The sequence below is a fragment of the Ranitomeya imitator genome, chromosome 6 (genome assembly GCF_032444005.1).
Source record: "Ranitomeya imitator isolate aRanImi1 chromosome 6, aRanImi1.pri, whole genome shotgun sequence".
In the NCBI taxonomy this organism is placed as follows: domain Eukaryota; kingdom Metazoa; phylum Chordata; class Amphibia; order Anura; family Dendrobatidae; genus Ranitomeya; species Ranitomeya imitator.
The window spans coordinates 433,038,564-433,057,132 of record NC_091287.1 but is presented as its reverse complement, the minus strand read 5'-3'; the positions used below and the strand labels follow the sequence as shown (position 1 = coordinate 433,057,132).

The window sequence follows — 18,569 nt, the reverse complement described above, 5'->3', positions numbered from 1 at the left end:
CAACAGGGCTGTCTGAGACCGGCTGGTCCGAAGGCACATCCAGAGTTCCCTTTGCAGGTGGAAATCGTTGCCTACCACTAGCGCCTGTGTGTTGTAGTGCTTCCCTGCTGAGCATTCGGGATAGTCCTCACAACTTCTGTTCTCGTTCTTTCTCGTTCTTTCTATTCTTCGTCCCCCAGGTTTGTTATGGCTAGGACGCACCCATTTGACGGGTAGGCTCGGAGCTATGCTGGGACACTAGAGACGCCCCTCTCCACAGTTGCCCCCTATGTCTGCTTAGGTGATGTAAGGTAGACAGCCAACCTATAATCAACTGTCCTGCGGTATTTGAAGTAAGGCATAAAGTCAGTTACTTCCTCGGTGTTCCGATCACCGGCTACGCGCCTCAGTAGGATGTTGCCATTCTCGGGGCACGACTCCTACTGGCTCTCCTTTGTGCTTTGATCTCGTTTCTCACTGTCCACAATATCCTTCGCTTCGTGTCCTTTCTTTAGATGCTGCCGCAAGGTAGTGCAGGCGCAGCTCTGTAACGATCTGTCCTTGTCGCTAGGTGCCTGCCAGGTTCCCACGCCTGACAGGGACCCACCTGAATCTTCCCCGCAACACCCCTTGCCACAGGATGTTGCCTGGACAAAACCCAGTCAGCTTCTGACTAACTTCCTATCCAACCCCTAGTTTTACCAGTGTGAGGAGTGGCCTAATAAATAAAACCTTTTGCTCCTTTTGGCTGTCATCATACCAGTAATGGGGAGGTCTAGATGTCACTAAGGTGGGAGGGCACTAGATGTGGCTCATGACCATCTCTCGTAGCTGAATGTGGCTCTCAAGTTAAAAAAGGTTGGGGACCACTGGTGTTAAATGTTCGTGTCTCATAGTGGAAATTGGTGAAAAAGTTAAAATAAATTTGATAAAATTTTGCAAAAGAAAAAAAACAACAAACCTCCACCCTCCAAATAAAAAAAAACAAGAAAGGCACGAAAACCCCCGACAGGTCTTCCAAGGACCAGAGATTGTGTCACCTGGCATGGACATACCATTTCTGTGTTCTGTGAATGTGTGCTTTTTGTCCCCTTAAAATCAGCTTGTTAGAGTTAGTATGAACAGATTCGCTAGACCCGGTCCATAGGCTATGTCAGGAGTCTCTGAACAGAAGACCTGCCAATGGCATCTTACCTGATGGCATCCACAGTTCTATTGATTAGTCGTCCTGGCGCTCTGTCACATGTACGTCACTCTGCAACAATATAGTCGCCCTAGGCCTGCTAATCAAAAGAAGAGCTGCTGGTGCCAGGAGGTTGGATCACATGGCTGTTGTCCAGCGGCCACACGTTTCTGACAAGACCAATGGACTGGGTCCTGCAAATTCATTTACACCAAGTCTAATTCCTACTGTTAGACTGCATACAAGTATCTGAGCGAATTCATTTCATAGACCACAATTGTTGGTGATTTGTTAGGGAGTCAGCGAGGGGGAGCATATTCAAGAACAAGACATATATAAAGTTTTCTAACGATCCTCCTCTGATGTCTGGCTTTGCTCCTACGTATCAGAACTTCTAACAGACCATCAGCTGATATACCTGGGGGAACTCCACTGGAGAAACACTGCGTGGAACCTATTGGAAGCCATGCTCTGGTATGGACGTTGCAGGCATCTCCCTTCATTTGTCAGGTACAGGGTTGTAACCACGGCCCAACATGTGGGGTTCATTAAATGCATTCATATACATAATGTCTTGATTATAACAGGAGAGATTTTAATAACGTCCCTTCTTTAGAGGCTGACTTTATTTAAAGACCAGTATTGTGAGGTTAATTATAGCAAAACCTTTTTATATATCCGTTACTTCATTTATTTTCATTCTAACTGCCAGTTGTTGACGTCTAATTGATAAAATGTGGTAAATGCAGTAGAGCGTTATTTTTACATAAGCTATTTTAATTACACGTTTGCATATTAATCTACAACGAATACGTATTTTCTTTTATAGCCACATTTTCTACCAATCTCAATCTGTTCCATACGTTCCTTGGAGGTTTTTTCCACTACAATGATATTGCTGACTTGTCCTCGGGTAGGTCACAAGTGTTAGATCAGTGGGGGTCATCAGAATAGGAGCTGATCTGCAATACTGGGCTGCTGCCACTAAAGTGTGACGGCGCTGTGCTCTGCTGCACCACACACTGTTTACATCCGACTGCTGACGGAGCTGGGGACAGCTGACTGGTGGTGGAGGTGGGGGAGCTACAATGATACTGATGACATACGCTTAGGTCACAAGTATCATTGTGGTGGAAAACACCTTTAAAATCAGTATCAATCCAAAGCCTGTGAGGTGATTACATCCATAATGTCAGTATATGTTCCTAAATGCTCACTTTTTGATTACTGTGAGGTTAAAAAAGGTGTAAGTGATAAATTATTCATAGGTCTGGCATAAAATGAAAATTATTAACCTGGAATAGAATGAGAAAACAAATTACCCACTGCCATGTTCATGGTGGTTTAAGTTCCCAATTATTTTTAACCAGTATTTTATGTTCACACTGAATTTTTTACTCTCCGTATTTTCGAAAAAATGCAAGTAACCTATTTTACTAAATGGTTGCAGAAAATCTGCAACATTTAAAACCTCATCAAAAGCTCATCATGGGAACGTAGCCTTATAGCTATCATTATTAGCACACAAAAGTACATATAGCAATAACGCCCGCTTCAATGTCAACCCCATACAGTATGGTAGCCCTCCACAGACATTATCATGGCCTCCAAAGACCCACCCCTTCCCATGTCCTGGAGCATCATGTAATCCACAGCCTCTCGTGCAGTACAATGCCGTTACAAGTACTGACTTAAAAAATATATATATAAACTACTTACCTAGCACTGTTCCCCCAAAGCACTTCTCCGGAATATGCAGCCTATGGACTGAGGCTCCATGCAGCAGGTATGAACCCAAAATTTGTTCTGCAATTTCTCCTGAGTACGCCAATACCCTATATCTGATTGACAACTACTTTTGAGGCACAGTGCAAAGCTCAGAAGGGTAGAAGCGCCTTATTGGAGTTCAGACTTGGCTGGACTGGTTTGCGGGTTCCATGTCATATTGGCAGATCCCCTGAGGTGCCAGAACAGAACATACCAGATTTTAAATTTTCACACTGGGAAATGGGTAAAAATGGCACCAAAATTTGTCCCACAATTTCTGCTAAATGTAGAAATAGTCTAATTCAGTGGCGCTACCATAGCGGTCCAGCAGCAAATAAAATGAAAACCACACACTTGCCACTTGAAATAATTAAATGGTAAAATGTATTTGCAGCGCCCCAGAGATCTGGTCGTTGCAGTATGACACTCTGCCACTAAGGTGAGTGATGGTACGTCTGATGGCACTGAAGGAATTCTACTGACCAGGTATCACCAGCACACATTACACTTCACACTCCGGCCACTAGGGGGAGAAAAAGGCTTTATTTATTGGGCCACTCCTCACACTGGTAAAACTAGGGGTTGGGGAGGAAGTTAGTCAGAAGCTGACTGGGTTGGATTCAGGCAACATCCCGAGGCAGGGGGGTGTTGCAGGGAGAAGGCACAGGGGGGTCCCTGTCTGGTGTGGGAACCTGGCAGGTGCCTAGCGAACAGAACAGAATGTTACGGAACCGCGCCTGCACTACCTTGCGGCGGTATCCTACGAAAGAGACAAGAAAGGAAGGAAGGATATTGTGGAACAGTGTAAACAAGATCAAGCAAAAAGGAGTACCAGTAGGAGTCGTGCCGTGAGACCGAGGCAACATCCTACTGAGGCGCGTAGCCGGTGGCCGGAACACCGCGGGAGTAACTGACTTCAGGCCTTACTTCAAACTCCGCAGGACAGTTAATTATAGGTTGGCTGTCTACCTTAAATTTCCTAAGAAGACATAGGGGGCAACATTGGGAGAGGGGCGTCTCTAGGGTCCCGGAAGACCTCCAAGCCTTCCCGTCATACGAGTGCGTCCTAGCCAAAACATACTGGGGGACGAGAAACTAGCAACATCTGGATCTAACGAGAGAGAGAGCTGTAGAGAACGAACGAAACGAGAACAGCAGTTGTGAGGACTATTCCGAATGCTCAGCAGGGTAGAACTACAACACACAGGCGCTAGTGGTAGGCAACGATTTCCATCTGCGAGGGAAACTCTGGAAGTGCCCATCAGGCCTGCCTGTCTCTGATAGCCCTGTTAAACGTGCTCTGGATTGAGGATCTTGAAATCTTCAGTAAAGAGGTAAAGAGACTGCAACCTTGTGTCCTCATTATTGCCTGCACCTCACACCATCACTATCCACCTTACTGGGAAGCCCTGGGGACATACTTCACCTGTGGGAAGGTATACCATCCAGCTGCAATTCCATCACCCCAGCGGGCCCCGCGCAGCGTCGGTCACCCTGACCAAACACCACAGGTGGCGTCACGAACCCCTGACAGACTATACCACCTTTATTGGACGCCCGTTAGCAGGGTCGCGGACCGGGTCTAGCCACCGTGACAGTCTCAGAACCGAACCAGAGAGGCCCGGTACCGAAACGCGTGGCCCTGTGTCTGGGGGCGATCCATATTTGCACTTAGGCCTCTTGTCCTTTATGGGGTAAGATGTCCTCTTAATTTTTTAGATGGACTATGTTATCAGTTTGTCTAACAGAATATGCAAAATAGGCTACAGACCTAGTTGCCAGAGCTATGTTCAAACCGGTAGCTAGATATGTCAAAACTCTCGGTCCTAATCAAAGCCAGTACATATAGTCTATGACCCAAAGCAGATTTAGAAAAAGCGTGCTGTAAGTAGTCCCGATGTTAGTAGCAATCATTCAAATATCAGGTTAAAATATTAGTTCCAATAGTTGTCCCATTACTGTCACTGCTTAATTACAGTCCTCCTTAGGACTCCATGGGAATACCGTACTAAAATGGCACAGATAAGATTAATAATAGTTCCCAGGCAGTGGAGATACTAATACGAGAGGGAGTAGGTACCTTTCCTGCCATTGGTGTAATGTCCTGGTGATGTGCTCAGGAGCGGCGCTGCGATAGTTGAGCAAAGAAGTCGCAGTTCTGGGTTGACTGGTAGGTGGGAGCGCTGCCCTGGCCAGTGGCAGCTGCTCCATGCATCTGTTCTAGTGGTCAATGGGGATCCGGTCACACTGCTCAGGTCCTGCGTTCTTGGTGCATGCTGTCATTGCAGGGCCTGTGTGACGTCAGGAACCCGTGATTTCCGTGTGACTCTCGCTGGTACAGCGCAGGGTTAAAAATGCTCCAACTCCTCTGGCTTCATGCCTTGATCATAGATGCTGGATCCTGATTCCCAAGACTATCCCACTAACCCAAGATGGTGAAAGAAACGCCCAAAACACTTTTATTGGATGTTAAATGGACCAAATTGTATTACAAATCAGATTATTATTACATTCAGTGTCCAAAATTTTGAAACAGCCAATTACTATGGAAAAGACACTGAAAATGACAAACCTCCGACTCATGAAGAATCATCCTTCTGCACTCAGGAGAGGAAAACCCCCTGTGGAGAAAACCTCTAGGGAACCATGGCTGGAGGACTGCCCTTCCCTTGGGCTTAGAAGGTTAATGCCAACACAGAACAGCAAATTGTGCCAGAATTTGTACATTGTGTCATATTTACAGTGAGACATACTATACATCCATTATAGATATGATCGCAGTGACATCACATAGTCACACAGTTTACAAATTACATCGGCTGACAGTAATGGAGGTCAAAGCCGGTACCCTGTCTAAGTGCCATATGGAGAAGCCTAATGTGGCCTCGCAAGGCCATACACAGAAAGGGGAAGGTGGCTAGTACTGAACGTGAGGGAGATCTGGCTGCAACATCTGTCACCCCATTGATCTGGCTGGCTAGGCGGTATGGCTGATCTGGCTGGCTAGGTGGATGTCCCCTTCTTCCCTTATAGATAGTGGAGTGATGAATCTCCAGGTCTCCAGACACATCAAGTACAACACCTCCTATGGCTGAATGACCTCTGGTTCCGAAATCTTCTTCTATATCATAGATGTATGTTTTTATGACATCAGCACAGTTGCCATAGTTACGACAGGTGATTATTACTGATGTTTCATTGGCTAGAAGGTCCCTCTCAGGGTTCCAAAGAATTAACCCTTGAATGACTGGCATTGTGCCTTTCTCCAGAAGCCTGTAAAATTAAACTTGTCACTGGGCAGGACCATTATCATTATTACCGTGCCTTGCGAAAGTATTCGGCTTCCTGGAGCTTTTCAACCTTTTCCCACATACCATGCTTCAAACATAAAGATACCAAATGTAAATTTTTGGACTTTGGTTAGGGAAACATTAAAATATACAGTGCCTTGCGAAAGAATCTGTGGAAAGAGCTGAAAACTGCTGTTCACAAACGATCTCCATCAAACTTCACTGAGCTCGAGCTGTTTGCCAAGGAAGAATGGGCAAGAATTTCAGTCTCTCGATGTACAAAACTGATAGACATACCCCAAGCAACTTGCAGCTGAAATCGCAGCAAAAGGTGGCGCAACAAAGTATTAAGTTAAAGGGGCTGAATAATATTGCATGCCCCACTTTTCAGTTTTTGAATTTCCACAAAAATTTAAAATAACCAATAAATTTTGTTACACTTGTTGTTGATTCTTCACCAAAAATTTACATTTGGTATCTTTATGTATGAAGCATAATATGTGGGAAAAGGTTGAAAAATTCAAGGGGGCTGAATACTATTGCAAGGCACTGTATGTGGGAAAAGGTTGAAAAGTTCCAGGGAGCCGAATACTTTCGCAAGGCACTGTATATTTTAAGGTTTCCCTAACCAAAGTCTAATTAGTGAGCGCATCTACAGATTTGATATGTAACAAGCACAATAATTCCCTTAAAGAGGTTGTCCACTAATTTGATGGCCTATCCCTGATCGGCCGGGATCCGACACCTGGCACCCACGCCAATCAGCTGTTAGCACTATCGGTGGCCAATGGCTGGAAGTACTCACTTGTGGAGATGGCTGTCTACTTGTAGAGCTCAGGCTTGGTACTGCACATCCCCTTCCTATTCAAATCAATAGTAGGGGGATGAGCAGTACCCTGCGGCAGCCACTACAGGTAGACTGCCAGCCCCACAAGTGAGTACTGGCAGCTAATGCCAACACCAATAGCAGCTGATTGGCAGGGGGTGCCGGGTGTCGAACCCCAGACAATAAAACATTGATGACCTATCCTAGGGATAGGTCATTAATGTAAAAGTAGTGGACAACCTCCTTAAGCAATACTAAATGCATATGTATGATTACAGAGCAGTCCCACAGAGAATAAATGATATGGAGGTCAATGCAGTTAGATAAAGAAAAAGAAAGCCAAACTATTGTGAGTGTTTCCCATGACACAATACAGCATATACTGCAGAGGAATGGCATGCATGGGTGTCGTCCACAAAGGAAGCCACTTCTAAAGCAGAGGCACAAAAAAGCCCACTTCCAAGTTGCCAGGGCCCATGCTGAAAAATATGAAGACTACAGCGACTCTGTACTCTGGTGATGAGACCAAAGTAAATGTTCTTGGAAATAATGGCTTTAAAACTGTATGGCGTCAGAAAGGTGAGGAGTGCAAAGAAAAATGCATGGTGCACAGTGAGACATGGTGATGGCAGTGTCCTTATGTGGGGCTGTATAAGTAATACTGGTATTGGAGAGCTACATTTCATTGATGGTCTCATGAATACACATGTACTGCTCTATATTGAAAGAGAAGATGCCACCATCACTCAGTGCCCTTGGTAGACATGCACGTTTCCGACACAACAATGATCCAAGATATGCATGTAAGGCCACTGCTGCATTTGTGAAGAACAGGGTGAGAGTGATTCAGTGGCCAAATATGTCTCCTGATCTGAACCCAGTTGAGCACCTTTGAGGAATTCTGAAGAAACAAGTTGCGTGTCACTTTCCATCCATCATCCAGCCTCTGAAAGAGTTCATTCTTAAAGAAAGGAAAAAGATAGATGTAGCAATATGTCACCTAGTTGATCATTCCAGGGCTGGAAGACTTGGTGCTGTCCTTAAAAATCATGGAGGTCATACAAAATACTAGATGTATTAGTTTTTAATGTGGGATTTTTTCATTTTTGCATCAACTAATTTGAGTAAATCTCAAGATTTTGAAATGAGTTATATTATTAACCTTACTTTTATGTTAGGAATTAAAACATTTTTTGTGAAAGTCGGTCTTGTCAAAATTTTGGAAATTGTTCAGTGACTGATTAAAATCTTACTTTTTAAAGGGGATATACTCATTTATGCTGAGCCATGTATAATGTGCTGCCTATCTGTAAATAGTTTCCCAAGTATGTTCTTTTTTTCAGGCAGATCTAGAGTGAATTCTATACTAAGGATGGGTAAACCAACCTGAACGATAAAGTTCAGGGTCCGTACTGGACACTTAGTCCGTATTACTGTTCAGGTTCAGATCATTGAATGCGGCATCGGTCATTGGATGAGGCGTCGGGTCATTGGATGCGGCATCGGTCATTGGATGAGGCGTCGGGTCATTGGATGCGGCATCGGTCATTGGATGAGGCATCAGATCATTGGATGAGGCGTCTGGTCATTGGATGCAGCATTGGTCATTGGATGCGGCATCGGTCATTGGATGAGGCATCGGGTCATTGGATGCGGCATCAGATCATTGGATGAGGCGTCTGGTCATTGGATGCAGCATTGGTCATTGGATGCGGCATCGGTCATTGGATGAGGCATCGGGTCATTGGATGCGGCATCGGTCATTGGATGCGGCATCGGTCATTGGATGGGTCATTGGATGCGGCATCGGTCATTGGATGAGGCATCGGGTCATTGGATGCGGCATCGGTCATTGGATGAGGCATCGGGTCATTGGATGCGGCATCGGTCATTGGATGAGGCGTCTGGTCATTGGATGAGGTGTCGGGTCATTGGATGCGGCATCGGTCATTGGATGAGGCATCAGATCATTGGATGCGGCATCGGTCATTGGATGAGGCGTCGGGTCATTGGATGCGGCATCGGTCATTGGATGAGGCGTCTGGTCATTGGATGCGGCATCGGTCATTGGATGAGGCGTCGGGTCATTGGATGCGGCATCGGTCATTGGATGAGGCATCAGATCATTGGATGAGGCGTCTGGTCATTGGATGCAGCATTGGTCATTGGATGCGGCATCGGTCATTGGATGAGGCATCGGGTCATTGGATGCGGCATCGGTCATTGGATGGGTCATTGGATGCGGCATCGGTCATTGGATGAGGCATCGGGTCATTGGATGCGGCATCGGTCATTGGATGAGGCATCGGGTCATTGGATGCGGCATCGGTCATTGGATGAGGCGTCTGGTCATTGGATGAGGTGTCGGGTCATTGGATGCGGCATCGGTCATTGGATGAGGCATCAGATCATTGGATGCGGCATCGGTCATTGCATGAGGCGTCGGGTCATTGGATGCGGCATCGGATGAGGCGTCTGGTCATTGGATGCGGCATCGGTCATTGGATGAGGCGTCGGGTCATTGGATGCGGCATCGGTCATTGGATGAGGCATCAGATCATTGGATGAGGCGTCTGGTCATTGGATGCAGCATTGGTCATTGGATGCGGCATCGGTCATTGGATGAGGCATCGGGTCATTGGATGAGGCGTCTGGTCATTGGATGCGGCATCGGTCATTGGATGAGGCGTCTGGTCATTGGATGCGGCATCGGTCATTGGATGAGGCGTCGGGTCATTGGATGCGGCATCGGTCATTGGATGAGGCATCAGATCATTGGATGAGGCATCGGTCATTGGATGAGGCATCGGGTCATTGGATGAGGCGTCTGGTCATTGGATGCGGCATCGGTCATTGGATGAGGCGTCGGGTCATTGGATGCGGCATCGGTCATTGGATGCGGCATCGGTCATTGGATGAGGCATCGGTCATTGGATGCGGCATCGGTCATTGGATAGGGCATCAGATCATTGAATGCGGCATCAGATCATTGGATGAGGCATCAGATCATTGGATGAGGCATCAGGTCATTGGATGCGGCATCGGGTCATTGGATGAGGCATCGGTCATAGGATGTGACATACAAGGCCAATTATTGTGGGCGGGGTCAGCTCATGGGAGGAGCTTTTGTAAATTGACAGAGAGGTACAATAACTTGGAGTAATAGCAGGACCTAACCCCTTATTTTACAAGAAACAATGCCAATTATGGGAGCGCTGGAGTCACATATGTATGTGGTGAATGCCTGAACAGCAGTAGGGACCTCACTTGTTTCACCTGCTACACTTGCATGATTACAACTTGTAAAGTATGGGCTGTTTGCCCGGACTAAACATGGCAGCTGGTAACGCCGGCTCTGTGGTGATGACGTGTTTCCTGTAGGCCGGAGTCCTGGGTAGTATAAATAGCCGGGTGGCGGGCGTGTTCGCTCTCTCTGAGTACAGCCGCTGTGGTGTGTGCACCGTGCTGAGCGCCTGCTCCTGGCTCACCGCTGTTCGCTCTCACCGTACACGAATAAGTCGGTCAGGAAGGTGATCAGACATGGTGAGTGTGTGCTGGGAGGGTCGGTGCCGGACTGTGCGCCGTTACTTATACGCTGCGGTCAGTGTGCGGGCCGGCATGGCCGGTTATCGCGGGCAGCTGCTGGTATAACAGTCCCCGTGTTAGGAGCGGGCTGAAGGCTCGTCCGGTGCCCGGGGAAGAGGCCTGAGCTCCGGTACCGGCTGTATGCAGACTCTTGGCTGGTGGCTGCAGAGTGCAGGCTGCTGTGATCGCCAAGCTGAGCAGGGCCTCGTCTTGTGGGCTCTGCAGCTCTATCATGGGGGTCTTACAGGGGTGGATGTGTTATAGGTAGGTGGATGGTCCTGCAGACCCTAGTGCTGCCCTCCCCTGGCTGACGTGCTGGAGCTGCAGTGGAGCAGATGGGCACTGTCTGTGGCTCCCATAGAAGTCTATGTATCTGATGCCGCAGGGGAACACGAGGCTGAAGTTGGTTTCTTATTCGTTCAGTTTCTTATTCGGCAATTTTTTCTTTTGTTTTTATGCATGTTTAACAACTAAAAATAAGCATCGCAATAATAAAATACAATGCAGCGAGGAGCCCTAATGTGAATACGCTTAAAAACGGCTACAAAAAATAATAAACCTGGCACAAAAATGGGCATCAAAGTGGGTACCAAAGAGCGCTGAAGAAAGGCCTTTGGGCCACTGATCTAACACTGCAGACATATAGAACAGGGTGCCCCGCATCCAAACCAGTTATTTCCAGCCTGGCCCAAATGGGTTCTGGGCACCAGAACTGGCATCAAAGTGGGCAGACAGTCAATTCTTGCCATTTTAATAAGTAACTGATGTTTTTAAGGGGGTAAATACCTTGAGCCCACTAATACGACACTTAAAATACACAGAAAGTGATGCCCTGCATCAAACCCAGGTCCCTCCAGCCTGGCACAAGTGGGTCCTGGACACCAGAACTGGCATCAAAGTGGGCAAACAACCCATTTTCACATATTTGAATAAGTAACTGATGTTTTTAAGGGGTTAAATGCCTTTGGGCATATCAGTTACTTATTCAAATCTACAAAAATGGGCTGTTTGCCCACTTTGATGCCAGTTCTGGTGCCCAGAACCCATTTGGGCCAGGCTGAAGGGACCTGGGTTTGATGCAGGGCATCACTGTCTGTGAATTTTAAGTGTCGTATCAGTGGCCCAAAGGTATTTAACCCCTTAAAAACATCAGTTACTTATTCAAATCTGTGAAAATGGGCTGTTTGCCCACTTTGATGCCAGTTCTGGTGCCCAGAACCCATTTGGGCCAGGCTGGAAATAAGTGGTTTTGATGTGGGGTGCCCTGTTCTATATGTCTGCAGTGTGAGATCAGTGGCCCAAAGGCATTTAACCCTTTCTTCAGCGCTCTTTGGTGCCCACTTTGATGCCCATTTTTGTGCCAGTTTTATTGTCTTTGTAGCCTTTTTTTTAAGCGTATTCACATCAGGGCTCCTCGCTGCATTGTGTTTTATTATTGTGATAATTATTTTTTGTTGTTATACCTATAAAAAACAGAAAAGAAAAAATTGCTGAATAAGAAACCAACTTCAGCCTCGTCTGGGGAACAGTAATGTGATGTCAGACTGCAGGTTTGTGGACCTGGAGGAGCGGAGACTGTAGATCTGTTACCCAGGAATCCTGGGTGGCCACAGGACACTGACGGTGCTGGATCTTCTTCTGCAGACATCTGTGGGGCACGGTGCGAGTTCTTCAGCTTTCTCTTGGGATTTATTTTTTATTTTCCCCCTCCAGGCTTTTAAAGATACAGGCAAGGCACCTGTTGACCAGGAAGTGGCCATTCACCGTATCCGAATTACACTCACAAGTCGCAATGTGAAGTCTCTGGAGAAAGGTTGGTAGCCGACATATTGAATGCGCCTCTGTCCAATGTGCTACGGTGTCTTCTGCCCTCAATGTAGAATATTCTGTGTCGGCTGTGCGGGCTCCTTGGGTGCCGTCTTAAATCCTTTCCGTCTGGTGACGCGGCCTCTGAATGGTGGCTGCTGTGGGCGCACTGCTCTCCATTCGCTTTATTAGCATTCTGTGAAAAAGCCAAACAAGTCCTATAAATAAGATATTAATGGTATATACCTATTTTTTTTTTTTTTTTTTTTTTTTTTAGGCATATGCCTTAAATATCTGATAACCTTATCTTTTTAAACAAATATTGCGAAAAGGCAGCATATTAGTGATGTCTGGTCCAAATGAATATAAAGGCACAGATGATTGGCCTCGGGGAGACCAAAACATCCAACACCGCGGAGACACCATCACGTGTTTCTCAACGCAGTGATTCCAGAACACTGCCCCCATCCCTTATGGGAAATATGCAGATGAATGCAAAGAAGCTGCAGAGACACCATCACGTGTTTCTCAACGCAAGCAGTGAATAGCCAGGCCTTTCCCCAGGAAGGAACAACCACAGGAAGGGCAGCATCCTATGAAGGAAAGCCACCTATGCCAAGCATGGTATCCATCCACAGACAGCTGTTTCGGGGTTTTTGCCCCTCATCAGTGTGGAGTAGGAATCTGGCTATTAAGAGCAGTGCCTAGTAAAAAGGCTATAAAGGCACAGATGATTGGCCTCGGGGAGACCAAAACATCCAACACCGCGGAGACACCATCACGTGTTTCTCAACGCAGTGATTCCAGAACACTGCCCCCATCCCTTATGGGAAATATGCAGATGCATGTAAAGAAGCTGCGGAGACACCATCACGTGTTTCTCGACGCAAGCAGGGAATAGCCAGGCCTTTCCCCGGGAAGGAACAACCACGGGAAGGGCAGCATCCAATAAAGGAAAACATCCAATAAAGGAAAACCACCTATGCCAAGCATGGTATCCATCCACAGACAGCTGCCCTTCCCTTGGTTGTTACTTTCCGGAGAAAGGCCTGGCTATTCAATGCCTGCTTGCGTCGAGAAACACGTGATGGTGTCTCCGCAGCTTCTTTACATGCATCTGCATATTTCCCATAAGGGATGGGGGCAGTGTTCTGGAATCACTGCGTTGAGAAACACGTGATGGTGTCTCCGCAGTGTTGGATGTTTTGGTCTCCCCGAGGCCAATCATCTGTGCCTTTACTAGGCACTGCTCTTAATAGCCAGATTCCTACTCCACACTGATGAGGGGCAAAAACCCCGAAACAGCTGTCTGTGGATGGATACCATGCTTGGCATAGGTGGCTTTCCTTCATAGGATGCTGCCCTTCCCGTGGTTGTTCCTTCCCGGGGAAAGGCCTGGCTATTCACTGCTTGCGTCGAGAAACACGTGATGGTGTCTCTGCAGCTTCTTTACATGGTCCAAATGAATAGTCTGCACTGTGTGACTGTAGACTAAGGCTGTGTGCACACAGGAAATGTGGTGCAGAATTTTCTGCACTAAATCTGCATCTCCTGAGGAGAGGTGGATTAGCCGATCAGCAGAGTTGAGGACAGACTGGAGTGGTGCAAGGGAGTTAGCAGGGAGTGTTGCAGTAATTGAGGCGGGAGATGACGAGGGCATGCACAAGAGTTTTAGTAGATTGTGGGCTGAGGAAGGGATGGATTCTGGCAATGTTTTTTGAGTTGGAGGTGGCAAGAGTTTGTCAGCGCTTTGGACAAAGCGGAAAACCCACACCGCTCCTTCTGTACGCGCGGTGATTCCGGATGTGTTCATTGCACACATCTGGAATCTCCGCACCCTATACATAGGATTCTGTGATTTACCTTGTGGCGACGGAGCGTCACTGCAAGGTAAACAGATATGCTGCGTTCTAAAAAAAAAAGTGCCGCAGGGCCGACGGGTGCCGATTTTGCTGCGGATCTGCAGTGGATTTGATGCTGTGGATCCACAGCAGTTTTCAATGTGTTGTACGGTACCATGTAAACCTATGGAAAACAAAATCCGCAGTGCACATGCTGCAGGAAAAAAAACACGGAGAAAGTTTATTTTACACAGCATGTCAATTCTTTGTGCAAATTTTGCAGCGGTTTGCACCTGCTCCACAATAGAAATCCGGAGGTGTAAAACCGCAGGTGGAATCCTCACAAAAACCACATTAAATCCACAGTAACTCCGCAGTGCGGTTTACATGCGGATTTACCAAAAACAGTGCGGAGAAATCCGCACAGCATTCTGCAGCGTGTGCACATAGCCGTACATGCCTTGTGGTCCAGCTCAGAAACCAGCGAATCCCTGCAGCACACAGTGTGATCACTGGGGGATTTGTTAGTCTGCAGACAGTTTTTGACAGGACAACCCCTTTAAACCCTCCTAGCTGATGTATGTGCAACTGTTTTTGTATAATCATATGCCAGACTTAACAGGTCTGCTGCGCCGTATTGATGGTAATGTGTGGCATAATGGCACATCTTGGCTGTGAACTAATCATGTTTGTAAGGGTGCGTGCCCACGATCTGGAATGTCAGCGTTTCGGATGCAACTCGCCTGCGCTGCCTTCTAGGTTACAAGCACAGTGGATGGGATTTATAGAAATCCTGTGCCCACTGAGCTCCTATTTAACACTGTAAACTGACGTGTGGTGCAGGTTTACAAGCTGAAGCTTTTTCTTTCCTGCTCTCAATTGTGAAGTCTGATTTGGCAATAAGGATTATATTTCAGTGATTCACGTTATAGCCGATTTATTGGAGTTGTGGCTAGAATACCCGCATTTATGCCAATGTGTATGCAAATAAGATTACTAATGAATGTAAATTTGACTTTTAGTCTGTGCTGATCTGATCCGTGGAGCCAAGGAGAAGAATCTGAAGGTGAAGGGACCTGTACGCATGCCCACCAAGGTAACGGGACCCTACAACCATGCTCTGTTCACGTCTGCACTGTTTTCTGTTCCTAATCGAAACTGAACCTTACACTTGTGTTGCCTGTCTAGTACCAGCAACGTCTGAATAGATGATCATGGGTGTAGTCAAATAAATCACAAGTAGCAATCAGGGATGTGTGTGTATATGTAAGTAAGAAAGCAGTTATTCATGTGGCTGTGCACTTTGGGAACGGAAAGCCTAGAATAATGAATATCTTGGGCTATGTACTCATGATTGCAGGAATTTGTTCTACTGCCTTCTTGCCACTTTTTGAACAGTTGTTCTGTGCGGACAGACCAAGTACAGGCGCTTGGTGCATTATGGGTCAAACATTTACACGCACCTTCTCGCCTATTTATTTTCAATATTTCTCCACCCTTTCCTGCCTCTATAAAGCCAATCAAAGGAGAAAGAAAGTAGTTGGGAAGGTGCATGTAAAAGTTGGGCCGCACTTGGTTTGGGCAGTGATTCTGTGCGTACACTCCTATGACCTGCTATGGCGGTACTTTACCTCACATTGGATGGGAACCTTGCAGTCATGTAAGTTTTCTCGGCCTGGGATATCCAGCATGTAAGTAGTAATCAATAATGTAACCCAGTCACCCCTTGAACATTTCTCATGCTTTCCCCTTCGTCCAAGAGCCACTTTTTTTTTTTTTCTTTCGATCAATATGGCCTTGTGAGGACTTGGTGTTTTTTTTTTTTTTGTTTTTTTTTTTCTTTTCATGGGACAAGTTGTGCTTTTGAACGACACCATTCATTTTTACCATATAATGTATTGAAAAACTAGAAAAATAAGTGTGGTAAAAGTGCAATTCTACGTGTGTGTATACAGTGACCTGCCATTGTGGTTCTCCAGGTCGTGAAGTGTTTTTTTTTACACTGGCTTCAATGGTCTCAAGACTTGAAGCTGCTATCTTCTGATTGCTTGTGCTCCAGCCCAGCTGTGTAGCAGAAATGCTCATCTGCTTTGAACACTGGCCATGGTGTGGTGCTCATGGCAGATTGGCAATGACAACCATGGGGGGTCTCCTGCAGACCCCCAGTTGTCTTGCCAACCCATCGGTACTCCACAATCATGTGAGATGGGTCTGATGGGCAGAGTTGGTGACATGCTTCCGGGACAACTTTGGTAAATGCTGCTGTTATAGATTGAGAGCAGCATTTAACATGTTAACAGCCATGGTGGATTGAGATTCCACTCGTGGCTGTTAGGCTGTATGCACATGTTGCAGATTTGGTGTCTTCCCTGCAGATTTTTTTTTTTTTTTAAGATATTCCTGATGCCAGCAAAGTGAACGTGTACATAACACTTCAGGTTACTCAGAGTATTTTTGACTTGCAGATTTGATGTAGAAAAATCTGCAGCAGGTCAATTCTGTTTGTCTGGTTTTTATTTTTTTTATTTTTTATTTTCCCCACCATTGACTTCACTCAAAACTCATTTTCAGCTGCATTTTTCTGCCAAGAGCTACAGAAATTGTTAAGTTTTAGTCAACATGTGCACAAAGCCTTAGGCTATGTGCACACATAGGAAATGTGGTGCAGAATTTTCTGCACAAAATCTGCATCTCCTGGCAGAATCCGCAGCCGCAGACTTGATGCAGATTTTATGCGGTTTTTGCCACTGCGGATTTCTATCATGGAGGGGTGCAGAAACGCTGTAGATCTGCACAAAAGAAGTGACATGCACTTTTAGATCCGCAGCAATTCCGCACTGATCTTTCCGCACCATCTGCACAACTTTTTTTTTTTTGCCCATTGATTTACATTGTACTGTAAATCAGTGTGGATCTGCAACGTTTCTGCGTGGAAAAATCCGGATCTGCAACAAATCCACATCGTGTGCACATAGCCTAAGAGGCACATGACAGTTGATGAAATCCACTATCATGTGCTGGAGAATATGCAGGCTCGGCGTCTGAGCCTGCATCAAAAGGGAGTGTGTGTGTGTTTGTGTGTGTGTAACATATATATATATATAATTTTTTTTTTTTTTTAATTTCTGCAATTGTAGGATCATGACTGCATTTCTGTGCCTAAACTTCTCCACGCCTAAAATTAAATTATAGAAGGCTATTTTTAAATCTGCCATTTAAGAAATTAATGAGTTCAAATCTAAATAGTTTAAAATTGACTTTCTTTTTCAGACTCTGCGTATCACAACAAGAAAAACCCCTTGTGGTGAGGGATCCAAGACTTGGGATCGCTTCCAGATGCGAATCCACAAGCGCCTGATTGATCTGCACAGTCCCTCCGAGATCGTGAAACAGATCACTTCCATCAGTATCGAGCCTGGTGTAGAAGTTGAAGTCACCATTGCTGATGCATAAATGCCACGTTACCTGAATAAAACACCTTGATTATAATGACCTTGTGGGTTTTCTACATAAATATATGGAATAAAGTGTTTTTATCTAGAAGCAACTCTCAAATATCTATTGAGAAGATGTAAATTGAAGGGTATTAAAGGAGATCTGCAGTGTACAATGAAATGGCGTAAAGTCCCACAAATGGCCTGATTTATCATTAGTGATGCCGCGCTCATACACTGACCAACAGCCTACTGCATCATCTCTCCATGTCTGAGGTCAGAAAAAAGGGAGATAAAGCTTTACAAATAAGGGGGTAGTGTCTGGGATCATGTTTGGCAGGATTGTTCTCCACTAGTGTTGAGCATTCCGATACCGCAAGTATCGGGTATCGGCCGATACTTGCGGTATCGGAATTCCGATACCGAGATCCGATACTTTTGTGGTATCGGGTATCGGTATCGGATACATAGAGATGTGTAAAATAAAGAATTAAAATAAAAAATATTGATATATTTACCTCTCCGGCGGCCCCTGGACTCAGCGCGGGTAACCGGCAGGCTTCGTTGTTCAAAATCAGCGCTTTTAGGACCTGAGAATCACGTCCCGGCTTCTGATTGGTCGCGGGCCGCCCATGTGACCGCCACGCGACCAATCACAAGCCGCGACGTCACCGCAAGCTATTAGCGCGCTCATTTTTGAAAAATGGCTTTCAAAGGTTTTGGGGCAAGACTTCCATTGGTGACCTCATATGCAGTGATCCTGCTGCTTACTCGTTTAACTCCTTAGATGGTGCTGTCCATGAAGAGGATGGAAATGTTGCAGAATTGTCCCTTTCAACACCCATCACCCACCCTTCC

General features: G+C 46.1%; 1 protein-coding gene across 1 annotated transcript; it reads left to right on the top strand.

Annotated features, from left to right (window-relative positions):
* The first annotated feature begins 10,415 nt into the window (after positions 1-10,415).
* Positions 10,416-17,766, top strand: RPS20 (ribosomal protein S20). The gene is made up of 4 exons (XM_069731367.1): positions 10,416-10,588; positions 12,344-12,443; positions 15,300-15,373; positions 17,548-17,766. Exons 1-4 carry the CDS (start codon positions 10,586-10,588, stop codon positions 17,728-17,730), a joined length of 360 nt encoding a protein of 119 aa, XP_069587468.1. The 5' UTR covers positions 10,416-10,585; the 3' UTR covers positions 17,731-17,766.
* Positions 17,767-18,569: the final 803 nt, after the last annotated feature.